We start from the raw sequence: 14,705 nt of genomic DNA, 5'->3' as shown, positions 1-14,705 counted from the left end.
AACATCTTTAAATATGGAAAGCTGTTTACAGTCTAACTTATTACACATTAAAATCAGCGTATATCAATAATGGAGTGTTATTTTTTTTCAGTGTTTATGTTCTGTAACTAAATATTATATATGAATACAGAGGCTGCGTGGTTTGCATAGGTATTTGTCGATAACAACAGTAGATGGCGCTGTGATGAACCAGCAGAATCTGCTCAGCCGAAAAGCAATCACAATATTGGTGCGCAGTGGCTTTTGATCGATTTTGGTTCTGTTGGGTGCAGAGCTCCTTCCTTGTACGGTTGTTATATACGTATCACTGTTTCTATGGGTAGAAGATTAGGAGTTGTTTGAAAACGGGCCTAAATTTTCTATATCGATTCAGCTTTTTAGGTGTTAAGATTATTTGACTGTGAGTTTTATTGAGCAGAAGCCTGGACACCGGGACGATTCGGTTAGTCTTGGCTCAACGTGCACAGCTGGAAAAAAAACAGTTATGCGTCATTCTAAACTTACTGGTAAAATCAAGAAGAAGTCGACTTTTCAAATGTTTTCTTACTAATAAGACAAGACGCTCACTGTCTTTCCAGCAACACCCTGATGTTCTATCCTCAAGCTTGAATGGGAGAGAAACTCTCCAAGATGGAGATTCTCTTCTTCCTGCTAGTTCTGTCTGGAGGAGCGACTGGGGATGAATATATTGTTCCTTCTCCCAAACCAGGGTAAGACTACCGGTTTCATGAAAGTTATATAATAACACAAATAATTCTTTGATTTTTGGTTAAAGTAAAAAGACATTAATAAAGTCACCATTAAACATTATCTTGAAAAACAGACGAGTTTTTGAAAAAAACGATACGACATTTTTTTTGTCTGAAATGAGTTATCTTTGTTATAGGGACAGTACTATCAACATAACCAAAATTTTGAATGAATTTTTTCAACAAGGCTATGACAAGAGAGTGAGACCAAACTATGGAAGTAAGTTATATTTCAATTGTTCTTTATCAAAATATTACAAGACAACTTGACCAAACTATGAAAGTAAGTTATATTTCACTTGTTCTTTATCAAAATATTACAAGACAACTTGACCAAACTATGGAAGTAAGTTCACTTGTTCTTTATCAAAATATTACAAGACAACTTGACGAAACTATGGAAGTAAGTTCACTTGTTCTTTATCAAAATATTACAAGACAACTTGACGAAACTATGAAAGTAAGTTCACTTGTTCTTTATCAAAATATTACAAGACAACTTGACCAAACTATGGAAGTAAGTTCACTTGTTCTTTATCAAAATATTACAAGACAACTTGACGAAACTATGAAAGTAAGTTCACTTGTTCTTTATCAAAATATTACAAGACAACTTGACCAAACTATGGAAGTAAGTTCACTTGTTCTTTATCAAAATATTACAAGACAACTTGACGAAACTATGAAAGTAAGTTCACTTGTTCTTTATCAAAATATTACAAGACAACTTGACCAAACTATGGAAGTAAGTTCACTTGTTCTTTATCAAAATATTACAAGACAACTTGACGAAACTATGAAAGTAAGTTCACTTGTTCTTTATCAAAATATTACAAGACAACTTGACCAAACTATGGAAGTAAGTTATATTTCACTTGTTCTTTATCAAAATATTACAAGACAACTTGACCAAACTATGGAAGTAAGTTATATTTCACTTGTTCTTTATCAAAATATTACAAGACAACTTGACGAAACTATGGAAGTAAGTTCACTTGTTCTTTATCAAAATATTACAAGGCAACTTGACCAAACTATGAAAGTAAGTTATATTTCACTTGTTCTTTATCAAAATATTACAAGACAACTTGACCAAACTATGGAAGTAAGTTATATTTCACTTGTTCTTTATCAAAATATTACAAGACAACTTGACGAAACTATGGAAGTAAGTTCACTTGTTCTTTATCAAAATATTACAAGACAACTTGACCAAACTATGGAAGTAAGTTATATTTCACTTGTTCTTTATCAAAATATTACAAGACAACTTGACCAAACTATGAAAGTAAGTTATATTTCACTTGTTCTTTATCAAAATATTACAAGACAACTTGACGAAACTATGAAAGTAAGTTCACTTGTTCTTTATCAAAATAGTACAAGACAACTTGACAAAACTATGGAAGTAATTTATATTTCACTTGTTCTTTATCAAAATATTACAAGACAACTTGACCAAACTATGGAAGTAAGTTCACTTGTTCTTTATCAAAATATTACAAGACAACTTGACGAAACTATGAAAGTAAGTTCACTTGTTCTTTATCAAAATATTACAAGACAACTTGACCAAACTATGGAAGTAAGTTCACTTGTTCTTTATCAAAATATTACAAGACAACTTGACGAAACTATGAAAGTAAGTTCACTTGTTCTTTATCAAAATATTACAAGACAACTTGACCAAACTATGGAAGTAAGTTATATTTCACTTGTTCTTTATCAAAATATTACAAGACAACTTGACGAAACTATGGAAGTAAGTTCACTTGTTCTTTATCAAAATATTACAAGACAACTTGACCAAACTATGGAAGTAAGTTATATTTCACTTGTTCTTTATCAAAATATTACAAGACAACTTGACCAAACTATGAAAGTAAGTTATATTTCACTTGTTCTTTATCAAAATATTACAAGACAACTTGACGAAACTATGAAAGTAAGTTCACTTGTTCTTTATCAAAATATTACAAGACAACTTGACAAAACTATGGAAGTAATTTATATTTCACTTGTTCTTTATCAAAATATTACAAGACAACTTGACCAAACTATGGAAGTAAGTTCACTTGTTCTTTATCAAAATATTACAAGACAACTTGACGAAACTATGAAAGTAAGTTCACTTGTTCTTTATCAAAATATTACAAGACAACTTGACCAAACTATGGAAGTAAGTTCACTTGTTCTTTATCAAAATATTACAAGACAACTTGACGAAACTATGAAAGTAAGTTCACTTGTTCTTTATCAAAATATTACAAGACAACTTGACCAAACTATGGAAGTAAGTTATATTTCACTTGTTCTTTATCAAAATATTACAAGATAACTTGACAAAACTATCAAAGTAAGCTCACTTGTTCTTTACCAAAATATTACAAGACAACTTGACGAAACTATGAAAGTAAGTTCACTTGTTCTTTATCAAAATATTACAAGACAACTTGACCAAACTATGGAAGTAAGTTATATTTCACTTGTTCTTTATCAAAATATTACAAGATAACTTGACAAAACTATGAAAGTACGTTCACTTGTTCTTTATCAAAATATTACAAGACAATTTGACGAAACTATGGAAGTAAGTTATATTTCACTTGTTCTTTATCAAAATATTACAAGACAACTTGACCAAACTATGGAAGTAAGTTATATTTCACTTGTTCTTTATCAAAATATTACAAGACAACTTGACGAAACTATGGAAGTAAGTTCACTTGTTCTTTATCAAAATATTACAAGACAACTTGACCAAACTATGGAAGTAAGTTATATTTCACTTGTTCTTTATCAAAATATTACAAGACAACTTGACCAAACTATGAAAGTAAGTTATATTTCACTTGTTCTTTATCAAAATATTACAAGACAACTTGACGAAACTATGAAAGTAAGTTCACTTGTTCTTTATCAAAATAGTACAAGACAACTTGACAAAACTATGGAAGTAATTTATATTTCACTTGTTCTTTATCAAAATATTACAAGACAACTTGACCAAACTATGGAAGTAAGTTCACTTGTTCTTTATCAAAATATTACAAGACAACTTGACGAAACTATGAAAGTAAGTTCACTTGTTCTTTATCAAAATATTACAAGACAACTTGACCAAACTATGGAAGTAAGTTCACTTGTTCTTTATCAAAATATTACAAGACAACTTGACGAAACTATGAAAGTAAGTTCACTTGTTCTTTATCAAAATATTACAAGACAACTTGACCAAACTATGGAAGTAAGTTATATTTCACTTGTTCTTTATCAAAATATTACAAGATAACTTGACAAAACTATCAAAGTAAGCTCACTTGTTCTTTACCAAAATATTACAAGACAACTTGACGAAACTATGAAAGTAAGTTCACTTGTTCTTTATCAAAATATTACAAGACAACTTGACCAAACTATGGAAGTAAGTTATATTTCACTTGTTCTTTATCAAAATATTACAAGATAACTTGACAAAACTATGAAAGTACGTTCACTTGTTCTTTATCAAAATATTACAAGACAATTTGACGAAACTATGGAAGTAAGTTATATTTCACTTGTTCTTTATCAAAATATTACAAGACAATTTGACAAAACCATGGAAGTAAGTTATATTTCACTTGTTCTTTATCAAAATATTACAAGACAACTTGACAAAACTATGGAAGTAAGTTATATTTCACTTGTTCTTTATCAAAATATTACAAGACAACTTGACAAAACTATGGAAGTAAGTTATATTTCACTTGTTCTTTATCAAAATATTACAAGACAACTTACGATTTTTAACAACAACGAAATTATATTTTTCATTTATTTATTCTATAGCAGGAAAACTATTTTTCTATTGTCATTTCAAACCTGTCTGTTGACCTTTCACATTGTTAAATATTTATTGTTGAACAATAGTTGAAGCAATCTTTTAAACATTCAGTTATAACTGTTTAACATTTCAAGTAAATTAGAGATAAAAAACAATCTTTAGTTGTGTCAAGACACTAAGGACAAATAAAAACTGTGGATATTTAAAACTAAGAAAGTAGAAAGTGGTTGCGTTACTACAATAGAAGTAAATACTAATAATACTACAATTAGAGTATAATAATACTACAATTAGAGATAAAACAATCTTCAGTTGTGTCGAGACACTAAGGACAAATAAAAACTGTGGATATTTAAAACTAAGAAAGTAGAAAATGGTTGCGTTACTACAATAGAAATAAATACTAATAATACTACAATTAGAGTATAATAATACTACAATTAGAGATAAAACAATCTTGAGTTGTGTCAAGACACTAAGGACAAATAAAAACTGTGGATATTTAAAACTAAGAAAGTAGAAAATGGTTGCGTTAATACAATAGAAATAAATACTAATAATACTACAATTAGAGTATAATAATATAATTAGAGTATAATAATACTACAATTAGAGATAAAACAATCTTTAGTTGTGTCAAGACACTGAGGACAAATAAAAATTATGTATATTTAAAACTAAGAAAGTAGAAAATGGTTGCGCTACTACAATATATTCATCACTTACATATATCTTGTTCATATTGTTCTCACAAAGAAATTACTATATTTTTCGTATTTAAAAGACTTCGTACTTAATACAATACCACTCAGACACAGCGGTATATCTGCGGGCTTACAACACTAAAAACCGTGTTTCGATACCCGTGGTGGACAGAGAACAGATAACCCTTTGTGTAGCTTTATGATTATTACAAACAACAACAAGAATTTACTTTCTACTGTAAAACTAGAATACACTTTACTAAAACTATTTACGGGTGAAACAAACTGTAGTTTGTTCACCTTAAGAAAAAACTAACTGCTAAAGAAAAACATAAGAGGTTTTTGATGTTTAGTTTCATAACGTCTTACGGCTAAAACATTTTGCTAGTTTCATGAACTATTTCTTTCAAATCTTTATTAGTTTCCGTATAAGCTACAAAAAGCTTTGGTTCATACTTATAGTAGAGTTTTAGTTAGGTGAAAGATTAGTTTTCTTCTAAAACTAACTTGTTTTCTCGTACGTCTAACGCTGACTAGACCATGAAATATAATAAAATATTAACGCTTTTTGATTCAAATAGAAATTAAATACAGTTTTCAACATTATTTTCTATTCTTTAAAGCAAAAAGTTTTCTGTTACATATAAAGTAACTCAAAACCATAAGTCATTCATATTTTATCATCTTATAATATTCTTATCAGAGCAGTAAAAACAAATGTGTTTTTCTCATAGCTGCTGATGTCTAACATACACTGTTTTAAAGTAATACATCCTTTGTAATAAATGACAACTTGTACCCAACATCAAACATTATCCTCTGTAACTAAAGACATCTTATACGCAACAAAAAATAGTGTCCTCTGTAACCAATGACAACTTGTATGCGACATCAAACTTTCGCCCTCTGCATACAGTAAACTATATACAGAATCACTACCCACCCTTTGTAACCTAAGAAAACTTGCACGCAATATCAAAGCTTCGTCCCCTGCAACCTTTGAAAATTTATATACAAATCAAATTTTTTTTCTCTGAAACTATCCCCTCCACAGTGGCACAGCGGTATGTCTGCAGAGCACACATAGCCCATTACGTAGATTTGTGCTAAGCTACAAACAAACGTCTGCAATCTGCAGTAACATATATACAACACCAAAAGTTCACCTCTGCAATCTAAAACAATTTGTACATCAGTCCAAACGTGCATCATATCCATTATCAAACAAATCATAAAAACATTAACAATCCTCTGGACTCTTTAAACAATGAATACATAGAATCAACAATTTATCCTCTGGAACATATCTCTCTGTTTACCTGTTGCTTCACAATATCACTTGTGTGCTTTTTATCAATAAGTAAAAGCAAACGCCTCAACCTGCTTATACTGCACAGGTTTAAAATATGGTTTTAAATTCTTACGCTTTTACTTTCCACCTGATGAACCACAGGGTTCTAAACTATCACCATCTTTACTCTCTTTACATGAGGGCCCACAGGGTTTAAAACAATAACCGTATTTCTTTCCACCTGATGAACCACAGGGTTCTAAACTATCACCATCTTTACTCTCTTTACATGAGGGCCCACAGGGTTTAAAACAATAACCGTATTTCTTTCCACATGATGAACCACATGGTTCTAAACTATCACCATCTTTACATGAGGGACCACAGGGTCTAAAACTCTAACCATATTTCTCTCCACATGATGACATACAGAGTTCAAAACTCTCACCCTGTCTGCTCTCCACATGATGAACCAAAGGGTTATAAACTTTCAAACAGTCTCATCTCCACATGAAGACCCACAAGTTTTTAACTCTAGCTCTATTCTCTCTCCACATGATGACCTACAAGGTTCTAAACTCTAACTTCATTTACTCTCCACATGATGACCTACAAGGTTCTAAACTCTAACTTCATTTACTCTCCACATGATGACCTACAAGGTTATAAACTGTCTTCACACTTCACTTATTAACACCTAACGTTAAAATCTAACCATGTCCAACTATTATTCAGTAACGCATAACATTAAGAAAATTTATCTGTCAACTCTTTATTTATTAATGAACAACGTTATGAAAATAATATTTTCTATACTTTAGTTATTAACGCATAACATTAAGAGACCTACCCTGTCTGCTCGTAACTTACCAGTATACAAAGTAAATAAACTCACCCCATTACTTACTAACACACAATGTTATGAAACTCGGATTGTCTCCTTTTCACTTATTAACACAGAACATTAAGAACCTTGTCCTCACTGCTCTTTAGATACCAGTATATAAAATTAATAAACTCACTTCGTATGCTCTTCACTTATTAACCTATCTACTTTATTTTTACTGTCGCAGAAGGTAAAAACTTCGCTGCTTTTATTCTTCAAGCCATAATATTTATAATCTCACACCGTACAGTTTGAATATGTGTACATAAAACATTAAAAACATCCAACTTTTTCACTTTGTATCCATTCGTTCGTAAGGACGTGTAACATTAAAGACCTTTACCTTCAAATTAATTAAAACACAAAACAAATAAAAAATACCAAGATGAGAACATCCACTGTGATAAAAAATAAAACATAACTTGATCTAGAAAACATAACGTTTACAACTCGTGTCAAACTTGTTATTTCAACATATTATTAAACATGAATTATATAACGTGATCTATCGATAATGTGTCGCTATACTTTTTCAATTGCATAAGTTACAAGATTCTAGACATGAAACTCTACAATAATATTGACTAATTTCTAGCCTACACTACACATATGAAGGCTTAAAATAATATTAAATTCTATAGCCCACTACAGATATGAAAGCTAAGAGTGATGTTGATTAATTTATATCCTTCATTACTGATATGAAGGCTAACAGTGATGTTGATTAATTTCTATTCTACGCTAAAAATATGAAGACTTACACTAATATTGATTAATTTCTATCTTCCACTAAAGATATGAAGGCTTAAAATAATATTAATTTCTATCCTCCACTACAGATATGAAGGCTTACAATAATATTTATTAATTTATATCGTCTACTACAGATATGAAGGCTTACAATAATGTTGATTAATTTCTATCCTCCACAATAGGTATGAAGGCTTACAATAATATTTATTAATTTTTGTCTTTCAGGTATGAAGGCTTAAAATAATATTAATTTCTATTCTCCACTACAGATATAAAGGCTAAAGTGATGTTGTTTAATTGTATCCTCCACTACAGATATGAAGGCTAACAGTGATGTTGATTAATTTCTATCCTCCACTCCAAATATCAAGGTTTACAATAATGTTGTTTAATTGCTTTCACTACAGATATGAAAGCTAACAGTGATGTTGATTTATTTCTCTCCTCCACTACAGATATGAAGGCTTACAATAATATTGATTAATTTCTATCTTCCACTAAAGGTATGAAGGTATAAATAATATTAATTTCTTTCGCCCGCTACAGACATGAACATTAACAGCGATGTTGATTAATTTCTATCCTACACTAAAGATATGAAGATTTACAATAATATTGATTAATTTCTATCTTTCACTAAAGGTACGAAGGCTTAAAATAATATAATTTTTTATCGCCCACTACAGATATGAATGCTAACAGTGATGTTGTTTAATTTCTATTCTCCACTACTGATATGAAGGCTAACAGTGATGTTGATTAATTTATATCCTCCACTACTGATATGAAGGCTAACAGTGATGTTGATTAATTTCTATCCTACACTACAGATATGAAGGCTTACAATAATATTGATTAATTTCTATCCTCTAATACACGTATAAAGGCTTAAAATAATATTAATTTCTATCCTACACTACAGATATGAAAGCTTACAGTGATGTTGATTAATTTCTATACTCCACTACAGATATGAAGGCTTGCAATAATATTGATTAATTTCTATCCTTTACTACAAGTATAAAGGCTTAATGTAGTATTAATTTCTATCGCCCACGAGAGATATGAAAGCTAACAGTGATGTTGATTAATTTCTATCCTCCACTACAGATATGAAGACTTAAAATAATGTTGATTAATTTCTATCCTCCACTAAAGGTATGAAGGCGTAAAATAATATTAATTTCTATCCTCCACTACAGATATGAAGACTTGCAATAATATTGATAGATATCTCTTCTCCAACCACGAATCAAGATGAGCTTTAATACATTGGCTGAAATTGTCGACGTAAATTAAGCAATTGTAAACAAATATTTTAATTGGGTGTTTTTGTATCAATATATTTATGCTGTTTTTTTAAACATAAGTACCTTAGAAAAGTTTGGTCACTCTTTTCTATTTATGCTTTCCATCAATAGTTGTTGTGCAGCTGAGCCTCCTAGAGATTTGCCACAACTCGTTTTGCCCTCATTTTGAAGATAAGATATTTATTCAAACTGGAGATTAAGTAAGCTTTTAGTAAGCATTACATTAGTAAGGACACAAAACCTGTAGCAGAGACAAAAAATTATTTATATAAGGTCTCTTTAAATAGACCCTTATTACAATCTTGTGTTAGTATTAGTATAAATAGATATATAATTAATATTTGTTATTATAAAACACAAAGGTACACATTGGTATATCTGTGTTATGCCCACCACGGGTATCAAAACTCAGTTTTTAATGGTATGAATCTGCAGGCATTCTGATATTCCACTATTAATTCCTGAAATATGGTGTATATTTTTAAGATATAGTAAATATACTGAGTTAAGTTGCATCACGTGTGCACAAGATATAATAAACATACTGTGTTGAATGGCATAACGTGTGGACAAGATATGATAAACATATAGTGTTGAATGGCATCACGTGTGGACAAGATATGGTAAACATATAGTGTTGAATGGCATCACGTGTTGACAAGATATAACATACTGTGCTAAATCGCATAACTTGTGTACATGTGAAGACATGGTAAACATACTGTGTTAAATAGTATAACTTGTGTACATGTGAAGACATGGTAAACATACTGTGTTAAATAGTATAACTTGTGTACATGTGAAGACATGGTAAACAAATTGTGTTAAATAGTATAACTTGTGTACATGTGAAGACATGGTAAACATATTGTGTTAAATAGCATAACTTGTGAAGACATGGTAAACATACTGTGTTAAATAGTATAACTTGTGTACATGTGAAGACATGGTAAACATATTGTGTTAAATAGTATAACTTGTGATCATGTGAAGACATGGTAAACATACTGTGTTAAATAGTATAACTTGTGTACATGTGAAGACATGGTAAACATATTGTGTTAAATAGCATAACTTGTGAAGACATGGTAAACATACTGTGTTAAATAGTATAACTTGTGTACATGTGAAGACATGGTAAACATATTGTGTTAAATAGTATAACTTGTGATCATGTGAAGACATGGTAAACATTCTGTGTTAAATAGCATAACTTGTGTACATGTGAAGACATGGTAAATATACTGTGTTAAATAGTATAACTTCTGTACATATAAAGACATGGTAAACATACTCTGTTAAATAGCATAACTTGTGTACATGTGAAGACATGGTAAACATACTATTTAACACAGTATGTGCACATGTGAAGATATGGTAAATATTTTCTACCCTAAAGAGTTAGTAACTATATGGAGTTGAATGTCGTTGCGACCACATAAATAAGTGAACAATATTATATGGTTAAGTTGAAGTAAAGTCTTTATTTAAGGATAGTAAAAAGTCCTAATATAATTTTCCATTTAACGAAAGCGATCAAGAAATTAAATCTCGAAATTACCTGCATGCTGTTTATGAACAAGAGCAGGAACATACATCTGATGGATTTACAGTTTAGTTTACCTATAAACAATGTCGTAAATTCAGGGATAGATATGTGATGCTGTACGTTTAGGATGTGGAGTAACTTCAGGGATAGATATGTGATGCTGTACGTTTAGGATGTGGATTAAATTCAGGGATAGATATGTGATGCTGTACGTTTAGGATGCGTAGTAAATTCAGGGATAGATATGTGATGCTGTACGTTTAGGATAGGGAGTAAATTCAGGGATAGATATGTGATGCTGTACGTTTAGGATGTGGAGTAAATTCAGGGATAGATATATGATGCTGTACGTTTAGGATGCGTAGTAAATTCAGGGATAGATATGTGATGCTGTACGTTTAGGATAGGGAGTAAATTCAGGGATAGATATGTGATGCTGTACGTTTAGGATAGGGAGTAAATTCAGGGATAGATATGTGATGCTGTACGTTTAGGATGGGCAGACTGATAAATGGATCAGGTTACATTCTGATAAGAGTTATTTTGACCAATGGATCATGTTATATATTTAGGAAGAAAAGTTTGAGAAATGGGTCATTAAATGTTCACCAAGGAAGGAAAGTTTTTATAAATTTGCTATTTTATGCATTCAGGAGAGATATTTTGATAAATATATGTTTATGTTATGTTTTTAAGATAGTTTATATTGTAATCTTAGCAACCAATGGTTTATGTTATAAATTCTGTGATTTGCTAATGACAAACAACTGCATAAGATAAAAAAAATTATTGTCCTTCAATTGCATAGTGAACGAAGTTTGTTATTACTGTCTTTCACAACGTTACATGGTTCTTTAAAATTCATAATAAGTTTTTTTACTCATCTTTAGGGGATCCAGTAGTAGTAGATGTCTCCATGTTTATCATAGGTATCAGCTCTGTGTCAGAAGTCCAGATGGTGAGTTTACTTTAATTGCTAGTTATATGTAGTCCTTATGTATCAGCTCTGTGTCAAAAGTCCAGTTGGTGAGTTTACTTTAACTATTAGTTATATGTAGTTTTCATGCATCAGCTTTGTGTCAAAAGTCCAGATGGTGAGCTTAGAGATGACACAATGTTGGCTCGAGATGGAGTAGATTTATCACTAGCCTCTAATTAATGCTATTTTTTAAGTAGAGTTAAGACTAACTCTGGATGATTCCTTTCCGTTTACTAATAGATAATCAGACGCAACATTGAACAACTTTATTCAACACTTAAATACTAAATCAGCATAGAAAAAGTTGATTGTGTTCAATAATAGCTAAACAGTCTGATATAATGGGAAATTAAAACGTTACAGGTTAGGTTTAAATGTCCGCGCAAAACTACTCGAGGGCTATCTATGCTAGTCGTCCCTAAAATAACAGTGTAAGACTGGAGGGAAGGTACCTAGTTATCACCGCCCACCGCCAACTCTTGGACTACTCTTTTACCAACGAATAATGGGATTGATCGTCATATTATAACGCCCCCACAGCTGAAAGGGCGAGCATGTTTGGTGCGAATAGGATTCGAAACTATGGCCCTCAGATTATGAGTCGAGTGCCTTAACCATCTGTCCGTTCTGAGCCCAGTTATAAAGTATTTATAAATAAAAAACAAAACTATTTGTTCGATATCACTACAAAATTATTAAAATATATCTACTATTTATCAAATTTCTATAAAATTAGTATACTATGACTACCACTGACCACGTGTACAGAAAATTAGTTTAAAGTAATTACCATTTATTAAGTCTATACAAAATTTAGATAACATAGCTTCCAATTATGAGATCTCTATCAAACAATCATCCCGTAAATACGTTATAATGTCTACGCAAAAGAAATATAGTATGACTACTAGTTATAAAGTTTGTGTTAAAGTCTTAGGTATTAACATCTGTATAAAGTGAGTATGGTAAGACTGCGTGTTATCTAGGGTGGTAATACATTAATTATAAAGTAATTTGGTGTATAGATCATAAAACTAAACGTAGTTTCCCCATGCAGGACTTCACCTTGGACTTTTACTTCCGACAATTTTGGTTAGACGAACGTCTATCATTTAAGGCTGGTGACCTCCAAAGTTTGTCTGTGGGTGCAGAAGTAGCTGACCGAATATGGGTACCAGACACTTTCTTTGCCAATGAGAAGAGCGCCTACTTTCACCACGCCACAACTCCGAATACGTTTCTACGGATTGGTCACGACGGAAGAATCCTGCGAAGTATCAGGTGAGCGCTTACCTGTTTAGTAAATAACGTAGGTCTAGCATCAAATTAATGGAAATGTATTTTTCTTAAAGCATTCTACATTAGGTGGGTGATTACGTTTTTATAAAGAAGGTATGTTCTTTACAACGGTTTATATTAAGTGAGTTATTAACTTTTTAATGAAGAAGGTAGACCTAGCGACAGATTAGCCTAAAAATATTTTTCAAAGGCATTCTATATTAGGTGAATGATTACCACTTTAATGAAGAAGGTATGTTCCTTAAAACGTTTATATTAGATGGGTGATTAACTCTTTAATAAAGAAGGTATATTTCTTAAAACGTTTTATATTAGGTGAGTGAATATTTCTTTAATAAAGGTATGCTCCTTAAGACGTTCTGTATTAGGTGAGTGATAATCTCTTTGATGAAGAAGGTAGGCCTAGCGACAAATTAGTTTAAAAGTAATTTTCTTATAACGGCCTACTTTTCTTCTCAATGTTCATTAAACGTATCAAAATCAGTCTGTATTCGGTCCACAGACAATACAGGATTTGTCCAAATCAGGGTTGTTGTTTTTATTTGTGCTTCTCATAAATTTTTATTATTATAACGAGTCTTCCCGGTCATAAGTCATACTCGTTACTTAACTTTGCACAAGTTCAAGAAGAAACAGATAACAGATTGTTTCATCGACATAATATATTGCATCATAAACTCAAATAGAAAAAAACAAAAAACACCAACAAAACACTTCAATAAGTCAAATAATTAAAATAGAAAATAACGGTTATCGTTTTAATAGTCGTGAGCAGGGGTTACCAAACTTTATTCACAGGGGGCCAGATTACTTGGGAATGAGAATAGCGGGCCGCATGATCATTATGTTCAATACTCATAAGCTAGAACGAAAGCTCTCTGTAAAAGACTTAACACTAAGTTTAGGATGCTACATTAGCCACGTGGGAGTAGCGTGCAATACACACATATAATAAAAAACAAACAGAAATACAACCAACATTTTTATTTATCAAAAGATTATCAAAGAAGGTGACATTAGCAATAACAGTTGTCACATCGTACATTGTGAGTACATATCTGAAGTTCACTAAGCCGCAAAAAAGTTAGTGAGATTTATGAAATTGGCGTTTGGCTTTCAAAATATCTTCAATGTTTGTTTTGAATTGCTGCATCCAATCATTAGAATTGCTCTCAAATGTTCATCAGTCAACCTTGATCGATGTACCGACTTCACATACTTCATTTTTGGAAATGCTTGTTCACAGACACAAGTTGTTCCGAACACTGATGCCGTACCAGATGCGAACTGCTTCAGCTTTGGAAAATCATCTTCAGGTATGCAGCTGTAAAATTCAATAAGTTGCCCTCTCTGTGTTTT

At 31.2% G+C, this 14,705-nt stretch overlaps 1 protein-coding gene across 2 annotated transcripts in view; it reads left to right on the top strand.

Moving 5' to 3' along the window:
- The first annotated feature begins 225 nt into the window (after window positions 1-225).
- The window catches only part of LOC143228679 (gamma-aminobutyric acid receptor subunit beta-like), a 77,058-nt gene continuing 62,578 nt past the window's right edge, over window positions 226-14,705 (top strand). The window contains exons 1-4 of one of the 2 annotated variants that reach the window (XM_076459939.1): window positions 226-710; window positions 887-969; window positions 11,959-12,026; window positions 13,105-13,328. In XM_076459939.1, coding sequence (XP_076316054.1) covers window positions 610-710; window positions 887-969; window positions 11,959-12,026; window positions 13,105-13,328 — 476 coding nt within the window. In that variant the 5' untranslated portion in view covers window positions 226-609. Of the gene's footprint in view, window positions 711-886; window positions 970-4,164; window positions 4,174-11,958; window positions 12,027-13,104; window positions 13,329-14,705 lie in introns of those variants that run through there. The other variant, XM_076459940.1, reaches the window with a different exon arrangement.

Source organism: Tachypleus tridentatus, chromosome 10 (assembly GCF_004210375.1).
Source record: "Tachypleus tridentatus isolate NWPU-2018 chromosome 10, ASM421037v1, whole genome shotgun sequence".
NCBI lineage: Eukaryota > Metazoa > Arthropoda > Merostomata > Xiphosura > Limulidae > Tachypleus > Tachypleus tridentatus.
The sequence above is the reverse complement of the archived record's forward strand: the minus strand, read 5'-3'. Positions and strand labels throughout refer to the sequence as shown.